The sequence below is a fragment of the Diceros bicornis genome, chromosome 9 (assembly GCF_020826845.1).
Source record: "Diceros bicornis minor isolate mBicDic1 chromosome 9, mDicBic1.mat.cur, whole genome shotgun sequence".
NCBI lineage: Eukaryota > Metazoa > Chordata > Mammalia > Perissodactyla > Rhinocerotidae > Diceros > Diceros bicornis.
In genome coordinates, this window is record NC_080748.1 from 27490749 (window position 1) to 27517567 (window position 26819).

General features: G+C 35.3%; 1 protein-coding gene across 2 annotated transcripts in view; it reads left to right on the plus strand.

Annotated features, from left to right (window-relative positions):
• The window catches only part of KPNA3 (karyopherin subunit alpha 3), an 85247-nt gene that overhangs the window by 48834 nt on the left and 9594 nt on the right, over positions 1-26819 (plus strand). For both annotated transcript variants that reach the window (XM_058548125.1, XM_058548126.1), the window contains exons 3-10: positions 7544-7633; positions 7826-7855; positions 7947-7999; positions 8137-8232; positions 11386-11471; positions 13510-13596; positions 13962-14131; positions 15337-15381. In XM_058548125.1, coding sequence (XP_058404108.1) covers positions 7544-7633; positions 7826-7855; positions 7947-7999; positions 8137-8232; positions 11386-11471; positions 13510-13596; positions 13962-14131; positions 15337-15381 — 657 coding nt within the window. The remainder of the gene's footprint in view (positions 1-7543; positions 7634-7825; positions 7856-7946; positions 8000-8136; positions 8233-11385; positions 11472-13509; positions 13597-13961; positions 14132-15336; positions 15382-26819) is intronic.

A 26819-nucleotide genomic window follows, 5' to 3' on the forward strand; every position in this document is an offset into this window, starting at 1 on the left:
AGCTGCAAAACTAATTCACTGGAGGAAGGATAGCCTTTTCAACAGATGGTACTAGAAAAATTGGACATCCATAGACCAAAAAAAAAAAAAGAGAGAACCTAAATCCTCACACCTTTTACAGAAATACAAAATGAATCCTAGACTTAAATGTAAAGTGTAAAACTATAAAACTTTTAGGAAAAAAATGGAGGAAAAACTTCAGGATCTAGAGCCCGGCAGAGTTCTTATACTTGACCACAGAAGTGTTAATCCATAAAGGAAAATTGGACGTTAACAAATTAAAAAATTTTGCTCTGTGAAAGCCCACGTGAAGAGGATGAAAATCAACCTGGAAGAAAACCACGTATCCAATACAGGACTAGTATCCAGGATATATAATGAACTCTTAAAACTCAACAGTAAAAAAAGTGAACAGTCCAGTTAGAAAATGGGCAAACGGGGCTGCTCCGTGGCATAAGCAGTTAAGTGCTTGCGCTCCACTTCGGGGGCCTGGAGTTGGCAGGTTCAGACCCTAGGCGCACACCGACGCACCGCTTGTCAAGCCATGCTGTGGCGGTGTCCCATATAAAGTAGAGGAAGATGGGCACGGATGTTAGCCCAGGGCCAATCTTCCTCAGCAAAAAGAGGAGGATTGGCAACGGTTGTTAGCTCAGGGCTGATCTTCCTCACAAAAAAGAAAAGAAAAGAAAATGGGCAAATGATGTGAAGAGACATTTCATTGATGTACAGATGGCAGTCATGATGATGATGACTAATGCATCATTAGCTGTGAGGGAAATACAGATTAAAACCAACTAAGCAACTATCGGAATGGCTAAAATAAAAAGTAGTGACAACACCAAATGCTGGTGAGGATGCAGAGAAACTGGATCACTCATACATTGCTAGTGGGAAGGTAAAATGGTACAATTACTCTGGAAAACATGCAACTGCTACACAACCCATGAGTCACACTCCTAAGCATTTATTTCAGAGATATGAAAATGAGTGTTCATACAAAACCTGTACACGAACGTTTATAGCAACTTTATTTTGTAATAGCAAAACCTGGAAACAACTCAGATGTCCTTTAAAGGATAAATGGTTAAACTGTGGTATGTCCATACCACGAAATACCACTAACCAGTAAAAAGGAACAAACTATTGATAGAAACAATAACTTTTTGAATTTCTGGGGAATTATGCTGTGCCAAAATAGCCCATCACAAAAAAGTTATCTACTGTGTGATTCCATTTATATAACATTTTTGAAATGATAAAATTTTAGAAATGGAGGACAGGTTAGTAGTTGCCGGGGTTAGACATCGGGGCAGGGAGGTGAGAGGGAGGTAGGTTTGCTTATAAAAGGGCAACAGGAGAGCATCTTCTGTTTTTGGAACTGTTCAGTGTCTTGACTATAATGGTGGAAACAAGAACCTATACAGGTGATAAAATTGTATAGAACTTAGTACACATACACATTTAGAATGAAGGCAAGATGGGAAATCTGAATAAGATCAGTGGATTGTATCAATATCGATTTCGTGATATTATATTATAGTTTTGCAAAATGTTACCATTGGGCAAACCTGGGCAAAGCATACAAGGGATTTCTGCATTATTTCTTACAATTGCATGCAAATTTACAATTATCTCCATAAAAATTTCAATTGAAAAAAAACCCGAATTAGTAAATTAGAATCCAAAAAAAGCAACCATTGGATAAGATGAGTCAAGTGATCCTGCAAGAAAATAGTTTGTGTTGGGTCGTCAGATTTTTACATGATTGATGAACCAGTAGTGTTTTGTTTTTTTAAAAATTTTTCATCGAGGTACAACACGTTGAGCAGAGTGCTCAAAATGTAAATATAACATGTAAAACTCGTGGCTGAATATCCATGTAACCACCCAGCAGTAGTGTCACTTCATAAATATTAATGTTGAGGGGAAGGTCTATATTGTGAGCATTTTTTTCCTACCTCTTTAGAAGCATTTAGATGCAGCCAGAGTTGGGCTACTTCTGAAAAAAAAAAGCAAGCAATAGAATATATTTAAGAAACAGTCTCTGTAGCCACAACCGGGGTTCAATCTTAACTGATATTTCCTAGGTGTATAATTTAGTTTAGCCAGGTTCTCTGTGTCCCCATTTACTCATCTGTAAAGTAAAGATTTTAATTTTACAGGAACTACAGCTAGATAAGTATTTAAGACAATCAGAGTATTGCTGGGTAAAAACAAATTTAACTGGGGCCAGCCTGGTGCCGTAGCGGTTAAGTTCGTGTGCTCCACTTCGGCGGCCTGGGGTTTCCCTGGGTGCGGACCTATGCACTGCTCATGAAGCCATGCTGAGGCGATGTTCCACATAGAGCAACTAGAAGGATGTACAACTATGACATACAACTATCCACTGGGAATTTGGGGAGAAAAAGGAAACGAGGAAGATTGGCAACAGATGTTAGCTCAGGGCCAATCTTCCTCAAAACAAACAAACAAATTTAATTAGTTATTTCAAGTTGGAAATGGGGCTGATAATTATCTATCCTTTTTATAACATCTGTAAGAAGTGACTGCTGACTTGTTCCACAAATTTAGGTATAGAATTGCAAGCCACTTTTTCAAGATGGAAAGTGATATTTGGGAATGAAAAAGAAGAACTTTATATAGAGATTAATAACATAGGATTTGTTAACTCAAAAAACATTAGCTTGAGTCATGAGAAATTGCCCATAATTAACCTTTTTGACCTACAAATTCCATGTGGTTCAACCTAATAGTCAGAAAACAGAAAATCTAAAAAGTATTGAAAAACATACATAGGATAATAGATTAGTAATGGATTTTTAAAGAAACTTAAGAAATGGATCTAACCTGTGTGTATGTTTGGAGATAAGGTGGCTGTTGAAAGTAGGCTAGTTCCCATATTCTCTGAGCTCCCATCCCACTTGACAAAAGAAAGAGATACCTTTTATAGATGCTGAATTTATTGTAGTACAATCTCTAGGAGGGTAAAAATCTCTTAAGTTGTCAGGCAAAGGGACAGTTTAAGTTATCGGTTTTGATGAAGCCTTCTTTAAGGATTTATCAAATCATCACAAACCTGCCTAGGGATTATCTTTCCTTAGCTTGTACATATTTTTCATTAAGAGTGAAGTATGATTTTCATGCCCTAGGATATTTTGGCCTATGTTAGGATGTTTTCAATTCAAATGTGAGAGTTGTTACTTAATTTTTGATAAAAGAAACAGTTTAGAAGCTATAGGAACTCTAAGCTTGTAATGCCTAATAAGATATGTCCAAATATATATAAAGCAAAAATTGACAAAATTACAAGGAGAAATTTGTCAAGGTGTCATCGTTGTGGGAGATTTTCTTGTCAGTAATAAACACACCAATTAATAGGCGATAGAAAAGGTAAATAACTTAATTTGCAAGTGTTATCTAATAAAAACATATTAAACCCCATGCATATTTGAAAGTTGTTTTGGTGATAATATAAAGCTATAGTTGCCCAACTATGTACTGAAGTACCATGGGGCTCCATAGTGAACTCAAAGGGACACCTTGGGGTAGTATAAGTTTTTGAGAGAACCACAGTGACATTTAACATCTCTCAGATACCACAGAACTATTAGATCTTGAGGTAGTTCACAATTTAAACATTAGATCAGACTCCATTCCTTTTAATTACGTATTTTGTGTGAGTGAAATAATTTTTTCTTTCAGTTTATGGTTTTTTCCCCCAAATGACTATTAAGTTGTTTGGACCTAACTGCTTGAAAAAGGAAACTGTTAGGTATTTCCTTTGGCCTACACTGTGGACCGAGAAAGTTCAGGAAACTCTGGTATAAAGCAAATGTTAGCTAATTTCAGAGTGTTGTACAGACTGTGATCTCTGATCACAATACAATTAAATTAGAAATCAGTGAATAAGAAAGTTAACAAAAAACCTGATAATTCTGAAAAAATATTGAGCGTTTCTAAATACCTTGGGCACCAAAGGAATCCTAGTGGAAATTAGGAATACCTAGACATGAACAATAGGAAAAATATTACATGTCAGAACCTGTGGAATACAGTTAAAAGTGGTACTTCACAAGAGAAATTTATAGCAATTAGAGAGAACAAATAATAAGAATTAAAAAGGCATATTAATTTATATGTAGCATAAGTTTTAAAATATTAGTGCATCACGTAATTTTTGCTGCATAATAAACCACTTCAAAACTAAGTAGCTTAAAACAATAGCCATTTTATTCAGCTAACAATTCTGTGGGTTGGCAGAGTGGTTCTTCTGGTCTGGGCCAGTTCAGCTGATCTCTGCTAGGCTCCCTCATTCATCTCTGGTCAGTTGGAGGGTTAGTTGGAGGCTAGATGATCTAAGATGGTCTCACACAAGTTTCGGGCTGTTGGCTGAGACGTTGGTTGTCCTCCACGTAGCCTCATCCTCCAACAGGCTAGCTTAGTTTGTTCACATGGTGATTTTAGAATTGTAAGAGCAGCAAGAGAGGATGTGCTCGAGTGTGTGAGCACCTTTCAAGTACGTTTGCTTAATGTCCCTTTGCCAAAGCAAGTCACACAGCCTCGTCTAAAATCAATGCAGGACCTGACTATCTAGAGGCATAGGTATGGGAAGGGAAATTATAGCCATTTTTGCAATCTACCATGATTTGAATATGAGCAATTTTATGGCAACAAATTTGAAAACTTAGGTGAAATAAACAATTTCCTAGTGGAAAAAATAAAAATAGCTTAGCCAGCTAACTTAAAAAGAAATGAAACACCTGAATAGATCTAAAAATAATTAAAGAAATTATATCATAGCTAAAAATTTAACCTGTCCCACCCCACTGAAAAAGAAAAGATAACCTTACAGGTGGAACTCCAGCAAACATTCAAGGAACAGATAATTTCAGCCTTATTAAATGATTTCAGAGAAGGTAAAGAGGGAACACTTTCCAACTCATTTTATGAGGCTAGCGAAACCATCCACCAAGAAGCAGACCAAGACAGCATGAGAAAAGATGCTTATAAGCCAGTTTTACTTATGAACATAGGTGAAAAAAATCCTAAATAAAATATTAGTAAATTGAATCCAGTAATGAATATATTTTTTAAAATCCCAAGAAAGCTTTATCCCAGGACTTACAAAGTTATAAGTTTAACATTGCAAGGTTCTAAGTATAGCATTAGACGATCAATTAATTTACCACATTTGCACATGAAAGAGGAAAATTATATGTCCATTTCAATAGATGCAAAAAAAGCACAGTTTAATAAAATTAAGCATTTTTTTGCACCTTAAAAGGATAAAAGAAAAAAAATCTTAGCAAGTTAGGAGTAAAAAGGAGCTTCCTTACCAAAAAAAGACAGCAAACATCATATATAATGATAAAATGGCTATCCCCGGGTTGGGTGTCTGTGTGTATAGGAGGCTTTGTATTTATGCTTTGTATTGCTTTTATGCCTGAAATACCTCGAGAGTAGGAAGAATTGAGGGAGTAAAATTCCTAAAAGGCCTTTGGAAGCTTGATTATTCAGGCTCTGGAAAAGTGAGAAGAAACAGAATAGAAATAGAATGGGATCAGGGTTAGAATAACTTTTGTTTAGTTTATCTGTCAATAGATAAATTTTGTTGAAACTTTTAATATGGATTAAATTGCAAGAGTTAAATTATACGGTTAAAAATTACCGTATAATAGATTTTTAAGTTATGTTACAAATCACAATGTACAATGCATAGATTTTTTAAAAATTTTGCAGCAATTTCATACTTGCAGTTTGAAATTCAGAGTTGCAAGAATAATACAAAAAACACCGTACACCTTCACTCAGCACCCAGCTTCCTTGATTGTTAGCATTTTCCCATGTCCCTTATTCTCACTCTTTCTTTCTGACATATATACATATTTTTTCTTCAGTCAGTTAAGTTGCAGGCTTGGTGCCCCATTACCCTTAAATACATTAGTTCATATTTCATAAAAACATAGACTTTCCTACATAACCACGGTGCATTTGTCAAATTAATATCCATAAATTTCTACTATCTAATCCATAGACCCAACTCATGTTTTGCTAGGTGTTCCCAGTAATGCCCTTTATAAATCCAAGATCTAATCTAGGATCAGACGTTGCAGTTAGTTGTCAATCTGACAGTTCCTCAGTCTTTATCTTTCATGACTGCATTTTTCAAGAGTACAGACTAGTTTTTTGTAGAATGACAGATTTGGTTTTGTCTGACTTTTCTCAGGTGGTGGTGGTTATTATTATTATTATTACTTTGGTCAGGAGTATCACAGAAGTGATATTGTTTTCTCAGTGTATCAGACCAGAAGGTACACAATGTTGATTTGTCCTTTACTGATGATGATAACCTTTGTCACTTGGTCAAGATGCTGTCTGCCAAGTTTTCCCACTGTAAATCAGTATTTTGTGGGGAGCCACTTGAGACTATAAAATATCAGTGCATGGATTTTAATGTTTGTGAGGTGTGTTAATTTAAAAATAATGTAGAGTTGATTATTTGAGTAGTTACTAAAGAAGTATGCTGTGATATAAATGGAAGTTGGTAATCTAATGGTTAGCATCTATATAAGCATCAATTTATTTAAACATGCTTGCTTATACATCGAACAAAAGTAGATGTCATGCAGATAAGCCAGTAAGCTTCAGCTGTAGATATATTTCTAGTTTTAACTTGCTATTCGCTCTGAATTTTAACATCAATATTAATACCTCTTTAATAATTTTCTATTACAATCACTTTTGTAAATATTTTATTGAAGACTAGTTAGTATACCTTTTGAAATTTTAAGTTAAAAAGGATCTTAGAAATCATTTAGTCAGTCTTTTATCTAATTTATTTTGACTTAATTCTACAGACAAACTAAAAACTTAGAGAAAATTGGTAATTTACCCAGTTATGTGAAATGGCACAGGTTGCCATTACAAACAGCTGAAATCTCATAAAATATAGAACTACATATGCTAGTAGAGAATTCTTGTAAAAGCCAAATAGCAAGAGTTTAAATCTGAGAATAATGGCAAGTAGGTGACATTTATGCTAATGAATTCCCATTCCCCACACTCTCAACAGGCATACAAAGCTTAACATTTGAGCATTAAACTCTTTCCCATTAGGCTGGACTTCTTAATAAACTGCTTCAGGCAGCCATTAGCAATAAGTAAATGAAAGCTAGCCTACTAGTTGAAATATATCTGCTAGACTTTTATAATAATAATGCATTCCCAAATTTAAATCTTCACTAAAGATTGAGAGGCACAGTATTGGTCAAAAAGTTGGTGCTTAATTAATTGTGTGTAAGTGTTTGTGTGTGTGTGCACGCACGTGTGTGAGAAAGCTGGACTGTAAACCAGTTAATTTTGTTACCAAATCCAGAATGTGGCCAGTCATTGGTTAGCAGTATGCACATTTAATTCATATTATCCTTATGTAGAGATTCAGTGTTTGTTTCACAATTGCCTGATAAAGTTGAAAAAATTTTTATGGATTTTTCATTATCAGCAGCCTTCGTGACTTCCTAACTATTTATTTGTTGCCTTTCAGAGCAAAAGAGATGAACACTTACTGAAAAAAAGAAACGTTCCCCAAGAAGAAAGTTTAGAAGATTCAGATGTTGATGCTGACTTTAAAGCAGTAAGTTACCTTGTTCTTATAAAGTGTTTTTAAAATAATTTTTATAATAACCAGAGACTTTCATTTTTAATGTAAGACCAATTGTACATTGATACTTAGGTATATTAACTCTTGGCTTGGGTAAATAGATTATTTAATAAATGTAATTTTGCTAATACATTCTTTGCTGAACTATCTTTTTTTCTTTTTAAGCAAAATGTAACACTAGAAGCTATATTGCAGGTATGTTATTAATTTAATATTCTCATTTTGAAGTATTTTGAAATTGATTTTTTTTTTTTTTAATTTCTGAAATTTACATTTGGTGTTGCAGAATGCCACAAGTGATAACCCAGTGGTCCAGTTGAGTGCTGTCCAGGCTGCAAGGTAAGTACTAAGTTGTCCAGAGGGAGAATTATGTCACACCTAGGATGTCTTCGCTGATAGTCTAGAAGTAGTATGTTGTTATTTCTGTTCATAGTTTGAAAATTATAGGAATTAATTTCGTATATTTCTTTTTCTAGAAAGCTATTATCCAGTGACAGAAACCCACCAATTGATGACCTAATAAAATCTGGAATTTTACCAATTCTAGTCACATGTCTAGAAAGAGATGATAAGTAAGTATAGATTTGACTCCTTGTTCACTTTTTTTCAGTTAACTGAAAATTTAGTATTGTTTAACCAATGGGTTCATTTTGGTTTTGCGTTTATTGTGTTTTCCATTTGTCATGCAATTTATGTAATTTATTATTCTGTGATCTTATTTAGCAGACCTAAAGTGCCTCTCTTTTTAATTTTATGAAGTGTGTATATATTTTCTAGGAAAATTTAGCTTCTGTTTACTGCCCATTCTAACTTATCTCAAATATTTATAGTCTTTGTTAGTTTTTTGGTTTTGGTTTTTTGACTTTTTTTAGTAATATTTTAAAACAACTCAAATAGTGTTTGAGTCACTCTTTGCTTATGAGTCTATATATAGATTAACCTCATGACTGAGTTAACATGAATGGTTTCCAGGACTGAGGAGCTCTTTCTTACACTGACGATATGCCAGCTGATCGACTGATCCTCTGCGAAGTCGTTAAGAGAATTCCAACCATGATAGTTGCCCAACATCATACTTTTTATTTGTGGTAAACTGAAAATAAGAGGGCAGGTTATACTTTTTCAGAATAGAAAGGGAAAAACACCACTTGGTGTCTTAGACGTACCGGCCCCATTTCTGTTAGTGTTTAGAAATATCTCAGTGTGCTCCATCTTAAACCTCATCAATTTGAATTAACTGGGGAGACAGTAAGTTTGAACTCCAAAATACTTTAAAACAAATGCTAGTTTTGCATTTAAAGAACATTTAGACTAAAACTTGGGGTATTTTGCTAAATGTTGTCTAAGAAATTTTCAGTTGACAAGATAAAAATAGTGATATATAAATGTTGCCACTAAGGGTTTTTATTATTTAAAGATACTTCCTTCTGCTTCTATTGTGTGCCATAACCATCCCTCCAAAACCCTTAACACTTTTTTATCCTATCCTATATATTTTCTATAACAAGATTTATTTAAGTAGAAATAAGTTTTATTTCAGCTGTTTAAAAAAATTTTTATTATACCTCTACCTTTAGGGCCCCCTTTTTGTTCTTGATCCACTTTTCTTTCTTCCTTTTTTTCCTTTACTTTCCAGTCTTTGGCATAGATTCATTTGTGTGGGTGTGTCTGTGAAACATGGTGTATATACAGAAAAGTATGCTAAAATATATACAGACCTGTGTAACCACCACTCAAAGCAAAAATAAAAAATTAATTTTGATCTGACTTTAGGATTTGTCATGGGAAGTTGTGTTATAACATAAAAGACCATAGGCTTTGAAGCCAAATAGACCCTGGTTTAAATCCAGGGTTTGCTCTTGACCAAAACCCAAGTGGCTTTTGAGCCTCAGATGTACCTCATCTATGAGATTTAGGTGGTTGTGAGGAATGGAAATAATATATACAAAACACTACACCATATCAAGCTTACAATAAATGTGCATTTGTCATTTACTTATTGCACTCATTATTTTTTCTCTATCTTCTCTCTTACTCTTTTTTCAAATGACATCATAGAAGACTTTCCCTGGCTTTGTAATTTTATTTTACATCTTTCTGTTTTCTCATTTAACGCTCTCATTTCCAGTGTTTTGCCAAACTAGTCTAGCTTCATAACCCTTTATCCTTCCCCTTTGGGACAACATATACTGTCTCATCATCTTTGATCTTATTGTAATTTTACTTCTCCTCTGCCTCTCATACCCTCTTATTCCCTGCCTTTTGCCAAAATTCAACATGTAATTCTTGTCTGCTACTCCATTTTCTCATCTGTTCCATCTTTTTAACCTCACTGCTTGCTCTGTCTCTGACATTTATTCTCCTTAAAACCTTTTCCTTCTTGGATCTCTCTAACCTTTTGATACTAACAACCTTACTCTCTTTCTCTGATATTGATGGTTTTCTTCTAAGTCCCTGACCTTTGACTCTCCTTAGTTTTTGTCACTACCGCTCCCTCTCATCCCCTCCTACCTTGGTATTCTGCTTAAAGGACTTTATACCCTTCCAGCTATCTATCCTAAGAATGTAGATCATTTCCTTTTTTTTAAAGATTTTATTTATTTATTTGTTCCCCCAAAGCCCCAGCAGATAGTTGTATGTCATAACTGCACATCCTTCTAGTTGCTGTATGTGGGACGCGGCCTCAGCATGGCCGGAGAAGCGGTGCGTCGGTGCACGCCCGGGATCCGAACCCGGGCCGCCAGCAGCGGAGCGCGTGCACTTAACCGCTAAGCCACCGGGCCGGCCCAGATCATTTCCTTTTAACAGGTTTTTCCCGCATATCTTTTAACAGGTCTCTCCTACGTCAGTCTTTAACCTTTTTTATCCCTCCTGTGTACCATGGACTCCAACATTATTTTCTTTACTCCCCTTTTCAGTAGCACTGTATATTTAGTATGTCTATAGAATAAATCCCAAGTTCTTAGCCTGAGATTTGAGTCCTACTCCCCCCCAACTCACAGACACACACACACGCACGCTTAGATAACCTACCCTTCCAATTTCATCTTCTTTTATATTTTTGCATACCTTCTTGGCTTCAGCTCTCTTGATCTTTTCCTAGTCATCTGTATACATCATGATCATTCTACCCATGATACTTTTACTTGTATTTCCAGCTGTCAGTGCCTTTCTTTCTTAATCCGTCTTTGAAAAGCTAGTTCAGTTTTCACTTTGTTTGTGAGATCTTCCATCACTATTTCAAATTATAATGATCTTGACCTTTCAGCAAAATCATGCAGCCTTGTAGTATCTTCAGTACGTAAAGCAGATAGTGTAGTGGAGTCTGATGGGGTCCCAGCTTTAAGACCAGTCTAGAGCCTGTGGCAGTGATTCAGGTGAGATAATGAGGTCCTCAACTAGCACGGTGATATTAGGGTTGATGCTGTAAGTACAAGAAATGTTTGGGAGGTAAAACTGACATGACTTACTGATTAGACGTATGTGGGAGAGGAAGGAGTCAAGGAAAATAATGACTAGTTAAATGTTGCAACTACCAGTGGACATAAAGAAGTAGGTTTACAGTGACTGACTTTGGGAGCCAATGAGACATTGAGGTGGAGATATCCAATAGGCAGTTGGATGTAACAAGGTGAAATTCAGGACAAGGTAAAGGATAACCATATAGATTTGCGTGTCATAAATTTAAAGTTATATGTCTAAAGATATTTTATTGTTTTTTACAGTCCTTCATTACAGTTTGAAGCTGCTTGGGCGTTAACTAATATAGCATCAGGAACTTCTGCACAGACTCAAGCTGTTGTACAGTCTAGTAAGTAAATTAACTTCCTTACTTGCTGGACTTTTTTTAAAAATAAAGGCAAGGAAGTGGAGTTTAATTGTAAAGACTGAATTTTATCTTGTAACATTTTTAAACTGCTGAATTTTATAAATTACTTTTGATGGTTGATATCTTTCTGATAGCTATCATTAATCTATCATAAAATAATTTTAAGTGAGGTTACTCAAAAGAGAATATAGAGTTTTTCTTTTTGGGTAGAGACCATCTCCTAATGACAGGTTTTAAAATTTCTGATTTGATCTGTTTCTGATACTTCCAAGGTTCTGAGTAGCTTATGCCATTTAGCTTGTAACATACGTATTTTTAAAATTTTGCCTACCTTAAGATGGGCTATAGTGGGTGTTGACCCAAATTGACGAAAGTTCTTTGGAAAAAACTAGATGTCACCAAGTATTCTTAAAGCGTGGGACACTTAACTGACTTTAGGTGGTACTCAAGATGATTTTACATAGTATATGATATAGCAATAAGTTACATTGAAATGGGTAGTGAGACTACTATTCTCTTTGAGATATTTCGGTATGTCAAGGGGAAAGATTCCAGTTAGATGTTAGTTGTAACAAAAAGAGAACAGATTTTAGACTAGGGCTTCAATAGAGAATAATAGGTACAATTTAATAACAATGTTTTGTTTTAATTTTTAATTTTTTTGTTATCTTTCTGTTTGTGGTAAGTGATACTGGTCTTCTATTTACAGAAGTGATAAATAAAATTAAATTATAAATGTGAGTCAGCTGAAACCCTCATACATTGGTGGTGGGAACGTAAAATGGTACAGCCTCTTTGGAAAACAGTTTATCAAAAGGTTAATCATAGAGTTACCATATGACCCAGCAGTTCCACTGCTAGGTGGAACCAAGAGGTATGAAAACGTATCCACACAAAGACTTGTGCATGAATGTTTGCAGTAGCCTTACTCATAATAGCCCCAAAATGGAAATAACCCTAATATCCATTAACTAATGAGTGGATAAATAGATTGTGGTATACAGTGGCATACTCTTCAGCAATACAAAAGAATGAAATGCTGATGCATGCTATAATATAGATGAACCCCAAAAAACATTATGCTAAATGAAAGAAGCCAAACACAAAAAAACCCCACATATTATATGATTTCATTTATATGAAATGTCCAGAATAGGAAAACCTGTAAAGACAGAAAGCAGATTGAATGGTTGACTAGGGCTGGAGGAGTGGGCAGTAGGATTGCTATGGGTATGGGATTTCTTTTGGGGGTGATGGAAGTGTTGTAAAGTTAGATTGTAGTGCTGACTACACAACTCTGTATAAATACTAAAAGCCATTAAATTGTATACTTAAACAGATAAGTTATGTTGCATGTAAATTATATCTCAAAGCTGTTAAAAGGGTGAGTCAATTTTAATTTAAATGTTAAGTAAATAATACAGGTAGTGTAGAGATAACAGCAAAAAATCCTAGAGATAGTATACAATTGACTGAAATTTGAGAAAAAGTGATCTAGCTTATGCTTAGTTTCTGACCTGGAATGGGTATGATACCAGTGTTTTAGAATTTGGGCCAACCTGTAAGTTACATAAAGAGTAATGATTATAATGATAAATTATTCTAAAATATAAGGTAGGCCTGAAATAGGAATAATCAGTTCTTTAGTTAACCTCCATATCAGCAATTAGGACCACATTGACTAAAGTCTTATAGAATTTTAAGGTTACATGTTTGAAATAGGAACTCTTTGTTTTTAAATACAGTATAGTAAGTATTTCATGCTGCTTTCTTTTAATTAATGATGTAATAGCAACTTTTAGATACTGTCAATAGGCATGTTACTCAAGTATTGCTAGGGGAAAATACTAAAATTGATTATTTTTAGGGTAAACGTATCTACCACATTTATTCACTCAGTGAACTATGATGGGGCAACTATAGTGTACCAGGCTTTGTATATTTTATCAACTTGTTTAGGCTGAAATCTATAAACTTTTCAACATTTTGCAGTATAAATATTAGTTTTTCTTTATTATAGATGCCGTACCTCTTTTTCTGAGACTTCTCCATTCACCACATCAGAATGTTTGTGAACAAGCAGTATGGGCTTTGGGAAACATTATAGGTAAGTTGCATTTAAGTTTGCAAAGACTCCTATTAAGATACTTAATTAACTTTTTTCCTACATTGGCATAGCCATTACATACTATGTTTCCTCTAATTTTAACATAGGTTGACTATCTTCTTGCCTCATAAATACTAACTTAAGATGGTACCTCTTTGAAACAGTTATGCAGTTTGCTATCATGATTGGTAGGTTAAATTTGTGTTTCCCAAATCAAAATCTGGAGAAACAGCAACACTTGATGCCCTTGACTAACGGTGAGGAAACATAGAACATCAGTGTCCCAACATGAGCCATTGCATACATTTCAGACTTTCTCATCCTGAATGTAATTTTTTTTTTAAATACAATTTTCATTTCTGTAGGTGATGGTCCTCAATGTAGAGATTATGTCATATCACTGGGAGTTGTCAAACCTCTTCTGTCCTTCATCAATCCTTCCATTCCCATCACCTTCCTTCGGAACGTCACATGGGTCATTGTCAATCTCTGCAGGAATAAGGACCCCCCACCGCCTATGGAGACAGTTCAGGAGGTAAATGAAGAATTACAAAGGCCAGATGGTATATTTTCCCTATGTTTATGCTTCAGATTTTCATGCACAGGGAATCAGATAATGCATATACTGATTTCATTGCAGGTATGAGATTTTTTTTTAAGTAACGTGTCATATTTAATTTTTGACTCCTGTGAAATAAAAGTTGAGTATCTTATGGCATCTGGAAGAATATCAGTCCACCCTATTTCTTATTTTTTAACGACTATTTTTATAAAAATAAAACATAAAAAATTCAAACAGAAAAATACGAAAGAGAAAATAAAATCTCAAAGATTTATTTACTATGTTGGTTTAACACTAAAAAAATGAGGGATTGCTATAGATAAAACTAGTGTACTTAAATGCAGATGTTCTTGAGTGAGTTTGCATTAAGTCTGATTGAAATTTCCCTTGATTTCTGACAAATGAATTTTCTTAAATGTGTCACATACTTTGTGTTAAATCTACAAATTAAAACAAAGTAAAAGCTTTTCTATTTACATTTAATTTATAAATGGATCTGAATATTTTAGGTTTTTAAAAATCCTGTGTAACTTTTAATCCCTTGACTGCGTAGAAAAATGTTGACTATGAATCTTTATAATTGACATCTTTCATCAGCTTCTGCTGATGAAAGAAAAGGTGCTTAGTGTGATTCCCCCCACCCCTTGTCCCCCTTTCCCAGATTTAAAAAAAAAGATCTGTAAGGCCTGAATTCAACAAACAAACTTTGTACTGGTTATAATTTTCTTGACTAAATCTGAGGTCAAAAACTTTATTTTGACTCAAGTATCTTATTAAATAAAATCTTATTTTACTTTAAGCTGGTAAGTGAGACAACGATGGCAATTTTAAGAATAGCTTTTTTTAATTAGCTATACTGTATACTTGCATCTCCATTCTTTCCACTTGACATTATATGTCATAAAGAAGGTTATTGAAAACAAATGTTTTTTCATTAATGTACATTAATCTCTGCCAGATTTATTTGGATATTTTAATTAGACATCTGAAATATGTTTTTGGTTTATCAGATTGAATTTATCAGATTTTTATTTTCTTGCTAGAGATTCAAACAAATTTAATGTTGTCATTCTTGCCCTGCAAATAGCATTTACTGCTTTTTGTATCACAGTTATTCATTTTTACAAAGATATATTCATCAACTCTAGTGTTACTTACTGTTTATCTTCTTTCCTCAGATTTTGCCAGCTTTGTGTGTCCTCATATACCATACGGACATAAACGTAAGTAAAGCAGAGCTTAGATTTGGGATTTTGCTCTTGATGGGACTAGAAGGCTTATTTATTCTTTGGGCTTTTAATAAGTGTCAGCATATATCTTACTAACTTGTCAAGTTTCCACAATATATAAGTACTTTTCAGAAATAGGATTAAGGTTAAATTAAGTTTATATCTTAAATCAGCCAGACAGCAAAAATGCTAACTTAAGAGAAATTATCAAAAAAAAAAAAAAAAAAGAGAAATGATCACATATATAGTTAATTTATTTATCCATATCATTGTTAGTAGTGTTTTTAAGTATTAATATTTATAAAGTGGTAAAAACTTTATAAAGCACCTTTATATTTTTTTAATCTCATTTGATTCTTATAATAGGTAGGCTAGGTATTATTGTCCCAATTTTACAGAATAAGAAACTGAGCCTCAGGGAAAGATTAAATAACTTATCCAACATTGCAGAGCTTGTAAGGGTCAAAGTTAATATTCAAAATTGAGATCTTCTGATGTCAGATCTTGTGTACTTTCCGTGACACTACACTGCCTCCTAGGCTACAACTTTTTGAGGTACAGTATTGAAGAATATCAAGTATAGTTTTAAATGCGAAGGCATTTTTAGATGATTTGTTCATTACATGAGATTTAGCTAAGCATTTACTATATATATTCTGGCAAGTTTTTTTATTAGGCAATCCGAAAATTCTCCTATATGTAGCAAGGCGAAATGTTATTCTTCTGTGGCGTAAAACAATGGATAAATTTCAGTGACTCTAGAATTGATTCTAGCATTGATCTAGCATTGATCCGGCCTCTATTGTTCCGACTAAGATCTCTTTCTGTTTTTATGATCCTCTCTTCGTTTACACGCACATATAATACGTGTGTGTGTGTGTGTATGCCAGAATTATGTGTGATATATCATTGGGATAAAGAAAATACATCTTTGCTAACATTTCTTGAGAGGCAATATAATTCATACGTAAATATTAAGCCACATTTCTGTAGTTCATTTTAGGATTTTAAGCTATTAGGAATCTTGTAAAGATTATTTAAGTAACTTTATTTGTGACATATTCGTTTGAAATATAAAAATTAAATGAAACTTGTTTGGTTATATACTATCGTATTTTCGAAATGGTTATAAAAATGACTTAGCAAAAGATGTAAAGTAATTAATATCTTAAGGAGGAGGTAAAATTATACAAAAAAAAATGTATTTATTGCTTTTGAATGCTAAGTTTAGTTCCAAGCTTTCTAACAGCCAAGATTAAAAGAGAAATATGCAAAATATCTGATATTTCCCTCAAGACTTCCCCCCCAGGACATTATGGAATTGATTATAGGCAAGTAAAAGCTTCCACCATCCATTGGTCCTGTTTATTTCAAAGGCAGGGTATTAAAGTGACAAAGTACTATAGTTATAGGTATATTTATCAAGTTTAACAAACACTCACAGATTATTCCACTTAACCCAGAATTGTGCCATGAATTGTAAGCTCAAAGATAAAGAAGACATAGAGACCCTGCCCTCTAAGACCTCAACATTAGTATCAGGTAAAAAGAGTGAAAGGAATGAACTTTTGTCAATGACTTGTTATGCTGAATCTATTTCTGTAATCTCTTACCAGCACCCTTATGAGATAAGTTTTATTCTCCTATTTTACAAATAAGGAGATTGAAGCACAGTAAAGTAAAATAACCTAACTGAAGTCATACAATGAATCAGAGCCATAGCTGAGAATTGCAGCCAGGTCCAAGGCCTATGCTTTTTCATACCATGATCACATAAACACACAGTATGCTGTGAAAACAAACAAGAAAAAAAAGTAAAATAGAAGACTGACCAAAATGCTAGATTATGAACGCACATATTCTCTCTGGCAACCAGAAAGCTTCAGAGAAAGTAACGTTTGAAATAAGCATTGTAAGGAGAAGGACGGTGGTAGAAGTGGTGACAGAGGTAACAAAGATGATTGTGTTAATAGTTGGTATTTATTAAGAGTTTAAAATGTGCCAGGCACTGTTTTAAGTACTTTTTATATGTTAACTCATTTATTCCTTACAAAAATCCTGTGGGATTGGTACTGTCATTATCTCCATCTTAGAAATGTGGTAAAAGAGGCAGATAGTTAAGTAATTTGTCTGAAGTCATACAACTAGAATTAGTAGGATTTTGTCAAGTTGAAAAAGTCATTTCAAGTACATGAGGAAAGATATTAAGGACTCAAGAGGATACATGGAGGGTTTGGAGAATATAGGTAGTTAATAACCCAACACATTTGTCAGGGAGTTAAGTTGCAGGGTTTTTGTTTGTTTGTTTTTTGCTGAGGAACATTCACCCTGAGCTTACATCTGTTGCAAATCTTCCTCTATTTTGTATGTGGGCCACCGCCACAGCATGGCCACTGACCAGTGGTGTAGGTCTGTGCCTGGGAAGTGAACCCAGGCCACCAAAGTGGAGCACGCCAAACTTAAGCACTAGGGCACCAGGGCTGGCCCAGTTGCAGGGTTTTGAATCCTATGTTAAAAGAGTTTTGGCTTTATCTTGTAATCAGTTCAGAGTCATCAAAGATTTTTTAATGGAGGAGTGATATGCTCACATCTGTTATAGTCAGATAACTTAGAAGAGGTATGGAAGGTTTGGAATGGGGAAGGTTTGAATGTAGATGGGCCTATTTTCCTATCATAGTAGGTTTAAGGAAGTTGATGAAGGTATGAACTAGAAGCAGTCATGGTTAGGAGAGGAAAAATTTGAGTGTTAAGAGGGAAAGTGACTAGAACTTTGAGAGGAAAAGATGAAAGAGAAGAAGAAGTAAAAATTAGTTTGTTTCTAATTTGGCAATATTTGAATGGATAATAATGCCATGAACTATCAGAAGGAATAAAGCAAAAGGATGAGACTGGTAGAGGAAGATGATGAGTTTATTGTAGGACAGACACATTGATTTTTATTTACTTGTTGTTCCCCCATAGCAGTGTTTCCAAGAAGGAAAAGGCAGTACAGATTTGAGATATATCAGTTATTTAAGGAATTCATGAAAATATGGACATTGAGTAAGATTCAGAAAAAGGGCTAAAAATTTAATTCCAAGGAATTCTCTGAATTTGAGCAGTGGCGGCAAGGGAAGAGGAACCAGCAAAGGAATTTTTAAAAGTAGAGAGATGGAAGCATAAATTATAAAACAAAGAGTGGGGAAAAAATAAGGCGAAGATTTAGCTGGTTCTAGATCACGCAGGGTCTTGTAAACTACCTTACAAGCCATGTATCCTTTTTATGTAGCTGTTGGTGAGTGAATGAATAAGGGTCTAATTTGTATTTTGGATTGACAGTTCACATCACTAAGTGAAGTGTAGATTTTAGGGGAAAGTGGAGATGGGAAGACAGATCAGTGGTGATTTTGTGGTATGGATGAGAGAAAATTAGGACCAGTGCTAGAGCTTAGACATGTGGAATAAAAAGACAAGAGAAGACTTGAGAAATGCTTAGGTGATAAATTTGCTGGTTTTGATATGGGTGGTGAGAGAAGAGATGAGTCAAGGGTAATACTCAGCTTTCTAACTTGGGTTTTAGAGTAGGACACAACAGAAAACACGAATAACAGCAGGAATGACTGAATTTATGAGGCAATGATTAGTGAGAAGGCTGGAAAAGCTGGGTTGGCGTGTGGAGATAATTAGGTGGTTTATGGACTTTAATATGCCTATGTGACATTAGAAGAAAAACTAAATATTGACCCTGAGGACTAGAGAAGAAATCTGGACTGATTCTGGTCAGTCTGTGTTCATTTGCTTTCTAATTATTGTGCTTCTTAAAGTTAATTTGCAATTGCAAGGATTCTGTAGCGTTTGGTTTTCCTGCCCTTTTTGAAGTTGTTCATCCATGGCTTGACATGCCTAGACAATTCGGAGTGTTACCTAACATTTGGTATAAATCTAGCTTATTTCACTGCTGTTCCAAGTGAAATTAGTCAGTAGCAGTTTGGTTATGTGCTGAGACTTGATTGTTAGTGACACTGGGTGATAAGTGTGTTGGGGGTCCCCAAGACCACCCTTAGCTTCAGTGATTGCTAGAAAGAATCACTGAAAAGCTATTACACTCATGCTTATAGTTTATTACAGCAAAAGGATACAGATTTGTTTGGGAAAAACTCAGTTTCTTCCTTCCAATGTAGGGTAAAACACAGTTCTTCCCTACTGTGTGTTTCTCTCCTGTGTGCCTCCTTTGGTACTCATACAGAACACTTCACTTCTGACACTTCTGGTCACCAAATGTGTGGAGATTTTCTGCCACAACAACAAGCAAATCTCTGTGACACCAGGTGGGTGTCCTACAATGTAACTCAATTCTGACACTGTCTACCCAGAGATAGTGTCCGATCCCACAGGTTAAGGGCTCAGTCTCACAAGACGGCCCACCCTCACTTACACATGCACACTTCAGTTGCCACTTGAAAGCCCAGGTTGTCACCTGTGCTTCTGACCCACTGGCTGTAGTTTGGAGGTTCCAACAACCCCCTCCTTGGGTTCGAATTTTCTAGAGCGGCTCACAGAACTTAGGGAAACAGTTACGTTTACCAGTTTATTAAAGGAGATCTGATAAAGGATAGAGATGAAGAGCCAGATGAAGAGATACATAGGGCAAGAGTCAAGGTGTGAGAGGGTCTCTAGCACAGGAGCTTCTCTTCTTGTGGAGTTGGGGTGCATCCTCCTGGTGTGGATGTGTTCGCCAACCTGGAAGCTCTCTGAACCCCCTACTACTGGATTTTATGGAGGCTTCCTCATGTGGGCTTGATAGATTATAACTCCATTTCCAGCCCCTCTCCACTCTCTGGAAGATGAGGAGTGTGGCTGAAAATTCCAAGCTTCTAATCATGGGTTGGTCTTTCTGGTGACCAGCCCGCATCCAGGAGTCCACCCAAAGTCACCTCAAAGAACAAAAGATGCTCCCAGTGCTCTTATCACTTAGGAATTTACAAGGGTTTTAGGAGCTCTGTGCTGGGAACTAGGGGCATAGACCAATATATATATATTTCTCACTATTTCACAAGATTAAAATCAAGAAAGGCAAAAGGCACATAGGGCAGAGTTTAGGAAGAAATCTAAAGGTGCAAGCTTCCAGTTGTCCTCTCTCCACGGAGTTGTAAGAACAGCACCTTATTCTCCCAGCAACCATGTGTGACAGCACATATGAAGTATTGCCAACCAACAAGCTCCTGAACTTTGGTGTCTAGGGTTTTATTGAGAGTCAGTCTCATAGGCATGGACAGACCACATGGCTGACCTTAGCTACTCAGGCTCTGTCCTCTCCCAGAGGTCAAAGTGATACAGTATGACCCAAGGCCCCAGGCAAACGAAAAGAGTTGTTCACCATAAAATCACGTTGTTAGCATAAGCTGGCTGTCTGGCCCAAGGTCTCAGGCATACAGTGTTATCAGGCAGCATAATCCAAAGGCTCAGAAGTTATCTGGAAGGAGCTGATCAAGGGCCAGTCCTTTCTTTGGAATGTGCAGGATTTGAACACCCCAAGCCTACTGAGTTACCCTTTACTGCATGTAAGGATTCAATGTAAGTATACGGTTGTAACTTGGTTCAGCTCTAGTTGCTTGTGAAGCATGTGTGGCGTTAACATTCCATCGACATTCCACAGACATCTACTCTTCTAGGAAATGCTGTACTTGTTAATAGCAATTTTCGGTAATGGTACCTAACAGGATATTTGTTAGCATATTTACTGGAGGTGACAATCATTGAAACTCTTTGAGCTGAGCATATTCTTGTTGGAAGACTTTGGGTTGCTAGAGATTTTCCGTTGGCTTATATGATACCAGTTTTCAAGAGGATTGTCAGTTCAAAACATTGACCTTGTAGAGTTGTCAGTCTTTTGCTTGTGTATGTATGTCTCCTACTGTGTGTCTAGAGATCAGCTTACTAGCAGTCTTGAAGTATCTGAAATGTTGCTGAAGTGTACAAAGTTTTAAAGCCTCCTAGCAGAGAAAAACAGACACAAATAGTGAAAAATAAAGTCACCCAGGATTGCTGAAGACTTCGTTGGCATATGATTAAACAGATTATTAGCCAGAAGGAAAAGAGTACACTCGTTGACTGTTAGTGGCTGTAAAAGCCAGGTAGGTTAGCACAGAAATCAAGAAAAAGGGAAAACCAAGAGAAAAGAATAGCAGAGGGGAAAGTGTAAAATAGCAGAAGCAGCTCAGATGGGAAAAGGCAGCAAAGTGTGAAATTATAAGCATCAAAGACATTGAGCAGCTGATAGCCTGATAATGGAGATGAGGAAAGAGAACTTGGGTGAAAACAGAAGAAACTGGAATGGCCTGATTATCTTGTTTGTGAATTGCAAAGTTTTTAAAGCATTTTTTAAATGAAATTTTCAATTAAGGCCTAATATATTATAAAACAAAATTCAGGGGACCTAAGACCTAGCTATAGCTTACTTTCCCCTACCAGCCTTTGAGATATTGTCATGGAGATCCCACCGAAAACCAGTAACTGATCTCAGCTTAAAAACTTTGAGTAGTTCCTTTTTGTAGGCCTCTGTGTGTTAGGGAAAAAAATGATTTTCTGCTAATAGTAGGAGCCATGTAATGAAAAAAAGTTACATTTCACTTAGCAGCCTCATAAAACATCGCAGGCCAAGGCAACCAGTATCATTCTGCACAGTGTTCCATTTGTGGACATGATTTAATGAAAGATACTATTGTGGATAGACATTTAGGCTAGTTCCTGAATTTTCCAAATATAAATAATGTAGCAGTGAATAATCTTGTGTATTTTCATGTTGTTGGAGATATACTTCAAGCTAAATTCCTAGAAGCAGGATTGCTAGGTCAAAGAGTGAATGCATTGTAATTTTGTTACATACTACCAAATTCCCTGCCTTAGGGCCTGTGCCATTTTGCATTCCCAGCAGCATCATACAAAAGTGACTTTTCTCCATAGCCTTGCCAATAGAGTGTATTGTTAACATTTTTAATTTTTGCCAGTCTGATAGTGAGAAACTGTATCTCAGTTTTAATTTGTATTTCACTTTTTAAGACTGAAGTTGAACATGATTTCATATGTTTAAGGGCCATTTTTATATCTTTGCAAATAGCCTGTTATTTATTGCCTGTTTTTCTATCAGGTTTTTCGTCTTTTTTCTTAGTTTTTAAGAGTTCTTCATAGATTAAGGACATTAGTTCTTTATTTGTGATACATATTTCAAATATTTTCCTAATTTATCTTTTGTCTTTGATTTTTGATATATTTTGCCATGTAAACTTTTTCTTTGTTATGTAATCAAATTTATCAATCTTTTGTTGAATCTAGTTTTTTTTTCTGAGTTATAGATGTTTTATTATGTTAAAGAAATATCTATAAAATCCTACTTTGAGTGTTGGCATCAAGAATGGGTGTTGAATTTTTCAGTGTCTATGGAGATAATCATGATTTTTTCCCTTAAATCTGTTAATATGACATACATTAATGATATTCCTAAAATTGAACCATCCTTGCATTCCTTGAATAATCCCACTTGACCATCATATATTATTTTCTTAATGTGATGTAGGATCCTGTTCACTAATATTTTATTTAGAATTTTTGCATCAATATTCACATAAGTGATATTGGTCTGCAGTTTTATTTTTTTATGCTGTCTTTGTTAGGTATTAATATTGTATTTTTATGCATTTTTAAAGTTTAAGTATTAACATTATGCTTCCTTTATTTTCTACGCTCTGGAACAATTTATATAGCATTGGGTCTATCTGATTTTTGAAGATTTGGTAGTTTCCCCCTTGAAACCTTTTGGGTCTTAACATTTTGTTAGGTTAGTTCCTTTATAATTTTATCTATTTTTGCTATGGAAATTGGCTTTATTTAAGCTCTCTTTCTCTACTGAGGTCAGTTTTTGTAAACTATTGTCTTAGGAAATTATTCATTTCATCTAGGTTTTCAACTTAGATTGCATGTAAGTATGCAAAGTAGTCTATGATTTTTTTGTTGTTTTAATTTGCTTTTTCAAGGATATTTTCCTCATCATTTCTTATTTTGTATATTTGTGCTCTTCCTCCCCACCGTTTTTCTAGTTAAGTTAGCTAGGACTTTTTCTATTTTAATTTTTTCAGAGAACCAGGATTTCTGTTTATTTATTAGCTCTATGATTTTTCTGTTCTTTACCTCATTACTTTCTACTTTTGTATTCTTTTTTTCTTTTTTTTTTTTTTGTGAGGAAGTTCAGCCCTGAGCTAACATCCATGCCAATCCTCCTCTTTTTGCTGAGGAGGACCAGCCTTCAGCTAACATCTGTTGCCAATCCTCCTCCTTTTTTTCCCTTTTTCTCCCCAAAGCCCAGTAGATAGTTGTATGTCATAGTTGCACATCCTTCTAGTTGCTGTATGTGGGACACCGCCTCGGCATGGCCGGAGAAGCGGTGTGTCGGTGAGCGCCTGGGATCCGAACCCGGGCCACCAGTAGCGCACACACTTAACCACTAAGCCACAGGGCCAGCCCCTCTTTTTTCTTTCTTTTGGTTTACTCTGTGTTTTCTAGCTTTTGATTTGGGATTTATTTATTTTTATTCTTTTAGTTCTGTTGTATACAATTTTTAAGGCTATGAACTTTCCTTTGACCATTGCTTTAAATGAATCTCATAGATTCTGATATGTGGTGTTCTCATAATTTTCTAGAAATTTTATAAATTTTTTTGTATTTTCTTTTTAATCCGAGAGTTGTTTGATATAAGGCTTTTAAATTTCCATATGGAAAGCCTTTTGGTTTTTATTTTGTTAATGTCTAATTTTATTACCTTGTAATAGTTTGGTAATATTTCTGCTTTATGTAATTTATGTTTCCTTTGGACCTAACATGATTCTTGTGCTCCATATACAAGTTATATTATCTATTATCAAGGTATAAATTTCAGTATATATTCATAAGCTCTATATCCTCATTTTTTGTCTCCTTGACCTCCGTCATACTGACAGTACGGTGTGAAAATCTGTTATTAGTGTATTTTTATATATTTTTTTCTTGTATCTTTTTAGTTTCTGCTTTGTAATGTGTTTGCAGGGTTATTTGGTGAATAGATGTTTGTTATATATTCATTTTAAACTGTGGGATTTAGCTTTATAAAGTGGCCTTCTTTGTTCTTTGTAATGCTTGTTAGCCTAAATTCTCCTGGTCTGCTAACAAGATTATAGTCCCTGTTTTCTTATCATTTACTTGGTGTACCGTTGCTCATCCCTTTATTTTTAGCCTTTCTGAATTAGTTTTAGGTGTGTCTCTTGTATACAGCATAGAGTTGAGTTTAGTTTGGGGAGCCAATTTGAAAATCTTTTTCTTGTTATAGGTGGATTCAGCCTGTTGACATTGTTTGACGTTTGGTTTCAATTCAGTCATATTATTTTGTGTTATAATTTCTGTGTGTTTATTTTCTACTTAGTCTGCTTTTTCTCTTCTTAAAATTTCTTTTGGCCTTTAGGAAGGTTTGTTTTTGTTCTAATGTTACCTTTATACTTATACCTCCTATAACGCACTTTTCTTTTTTCCTATCTGGTTTGACAGTTTTCAGTGGTATTTTTTGACTCCTGTCCTTAGCTTGTACAGCAGTTGGTGAGCTTATTCTATTTTCTCCTGCCTGATCTTCCCATTTTTGAATCTGTAGGTTTATGTCTTTTGTCAAATTTGGAAAATTTTCTGCCATTATTTCTTCAAATATTTTTTCAGTTTTACTTCTCTTTCTGGGACTCTGATGACACAATTGTTAGATCTTTTGTTATTATCCTAGAAGTCCCTCAAGCGCTGTTCATTTCTTTGCGATCTTTTTTTTCTTTTCCTGTTATTCAGATTGGATGATTTGTATTGATTTATTTCTGAGTTCGTTGATTTTTTTTTCCTCTTTCCATTCTGCTGTTGAGTCCTTCCAGTGAGTTTTTTAAATTTTGGTTACTAAATTTTTCAGTTTTAATTTTCCATTCGGTTCTTCTTTTGTTTGTTTGGGTTTTTTTGAGGAAGATTGGCCCTGAGCTAACATCTGTTGCTAATCTTCCTCTTTTTTAAAGCCCCAGTACATAGTTGTATATCCTAGTCGTAGGTCCTTCCAGTTCCTCTATGTAGGACGCTGCCTCAGCATGGCTTGATGAGCGGTGAGTAGGTCCATGCCCAGGATCCGAACCAGCGAACCCCTGGCCACTGAAGCGGAATGCTCAAACCCAACTGCTACGCCACCAGGCTGGCCCCTTTTAGGTTCTTCTTTATGTCTTCTATTTCTTTGCTGAAACTTCCTGTATTTTATTTATTTCAGGTGTGTTCATAATTGCTCACTGAAGTATTTTATGATAGTTACTTTAAAATCCTTGTCAGGTAATTCCATTATCTGTGTCGTGTCAGTGTTGGCATCTGTTGACTGTCTTTTCCCTTTAGTTGAGTTGTTCCTGGTTCTTAGTATGATGAGTTATTTTCAGTTGTAGCCTGCACATTTTGGGTGTTATGAGACTCTGATATCTGTTTAAGTCTTTTTACCTGTTACTCCCAGACTGGGTAGTAGACAGGCTTTGCTCACACACATAGCATCTGCACACACCCACTAGCGGGGAGGCCTTACTGCTGGGGTGGGACGGTAGGTAGATGGGCTCAGCTCTCAGGGATAGCTTCTGTCTTCCCATTTTTGAAGTTGCAATATTTCTATTTTTCCAGAACATATAACATTTATAAATTATTCTTCCACTTTTATCCCCACAATTATATTAGTCTTTGATCTACAATGAGGTATTTCCTCAGTCATCTCCTAGTTGAATGAAACTCATCCTCTAGTAGAGGTGTCAGCAAATTCTTCTGTGAAGGACAGATAGTAAACATTGTAGGCTTTTCGGGCCACATGATCTCTGTCCCACTAATGTAATGTGGAGTAGTTTTACTAGGATATGGTACCTTTAAGCTCTTCACTCTCCTCTCTTCTTCTCTGAAGTCTCACACAGGCTTGGGGCAGGAAGTCCAGACAAAAGCTAGAATTTAATTTTTTCTCTTTTTACCAGCAGTTTGAAATTTATACTGTTCACTGACTTAGTAATGCTGAAGGTGTGGGCTATATGTGGTTTTATTTGCTCCTACTCATCCATATACTTTTTGAAGGATATGTGGAGAGATTTGAATTCAGGTGGCTGCTATTATTTTGGAGCAACAGAATGTCTTTAATTTGGGTACTCTAATAGGAAACATCTCTGGGTTTCACATGGATAAAACCTGTGCTTGCATTCCTCTGTAAAGACACCAAGGAGAGCTATATACAAGCTCTTTGACTTGGAATGAGTCAACAAACCTGAGCCTATCTTTTGGTTTTTATTATTTGCAAAATTAGATGGGTATAGGGCATGGTTTATACTCTGTGCTCTTCAATTAGGGACATTTTTCAAGGACTTTGCAAATAATTAATTTTTTTCTCAAAGTTA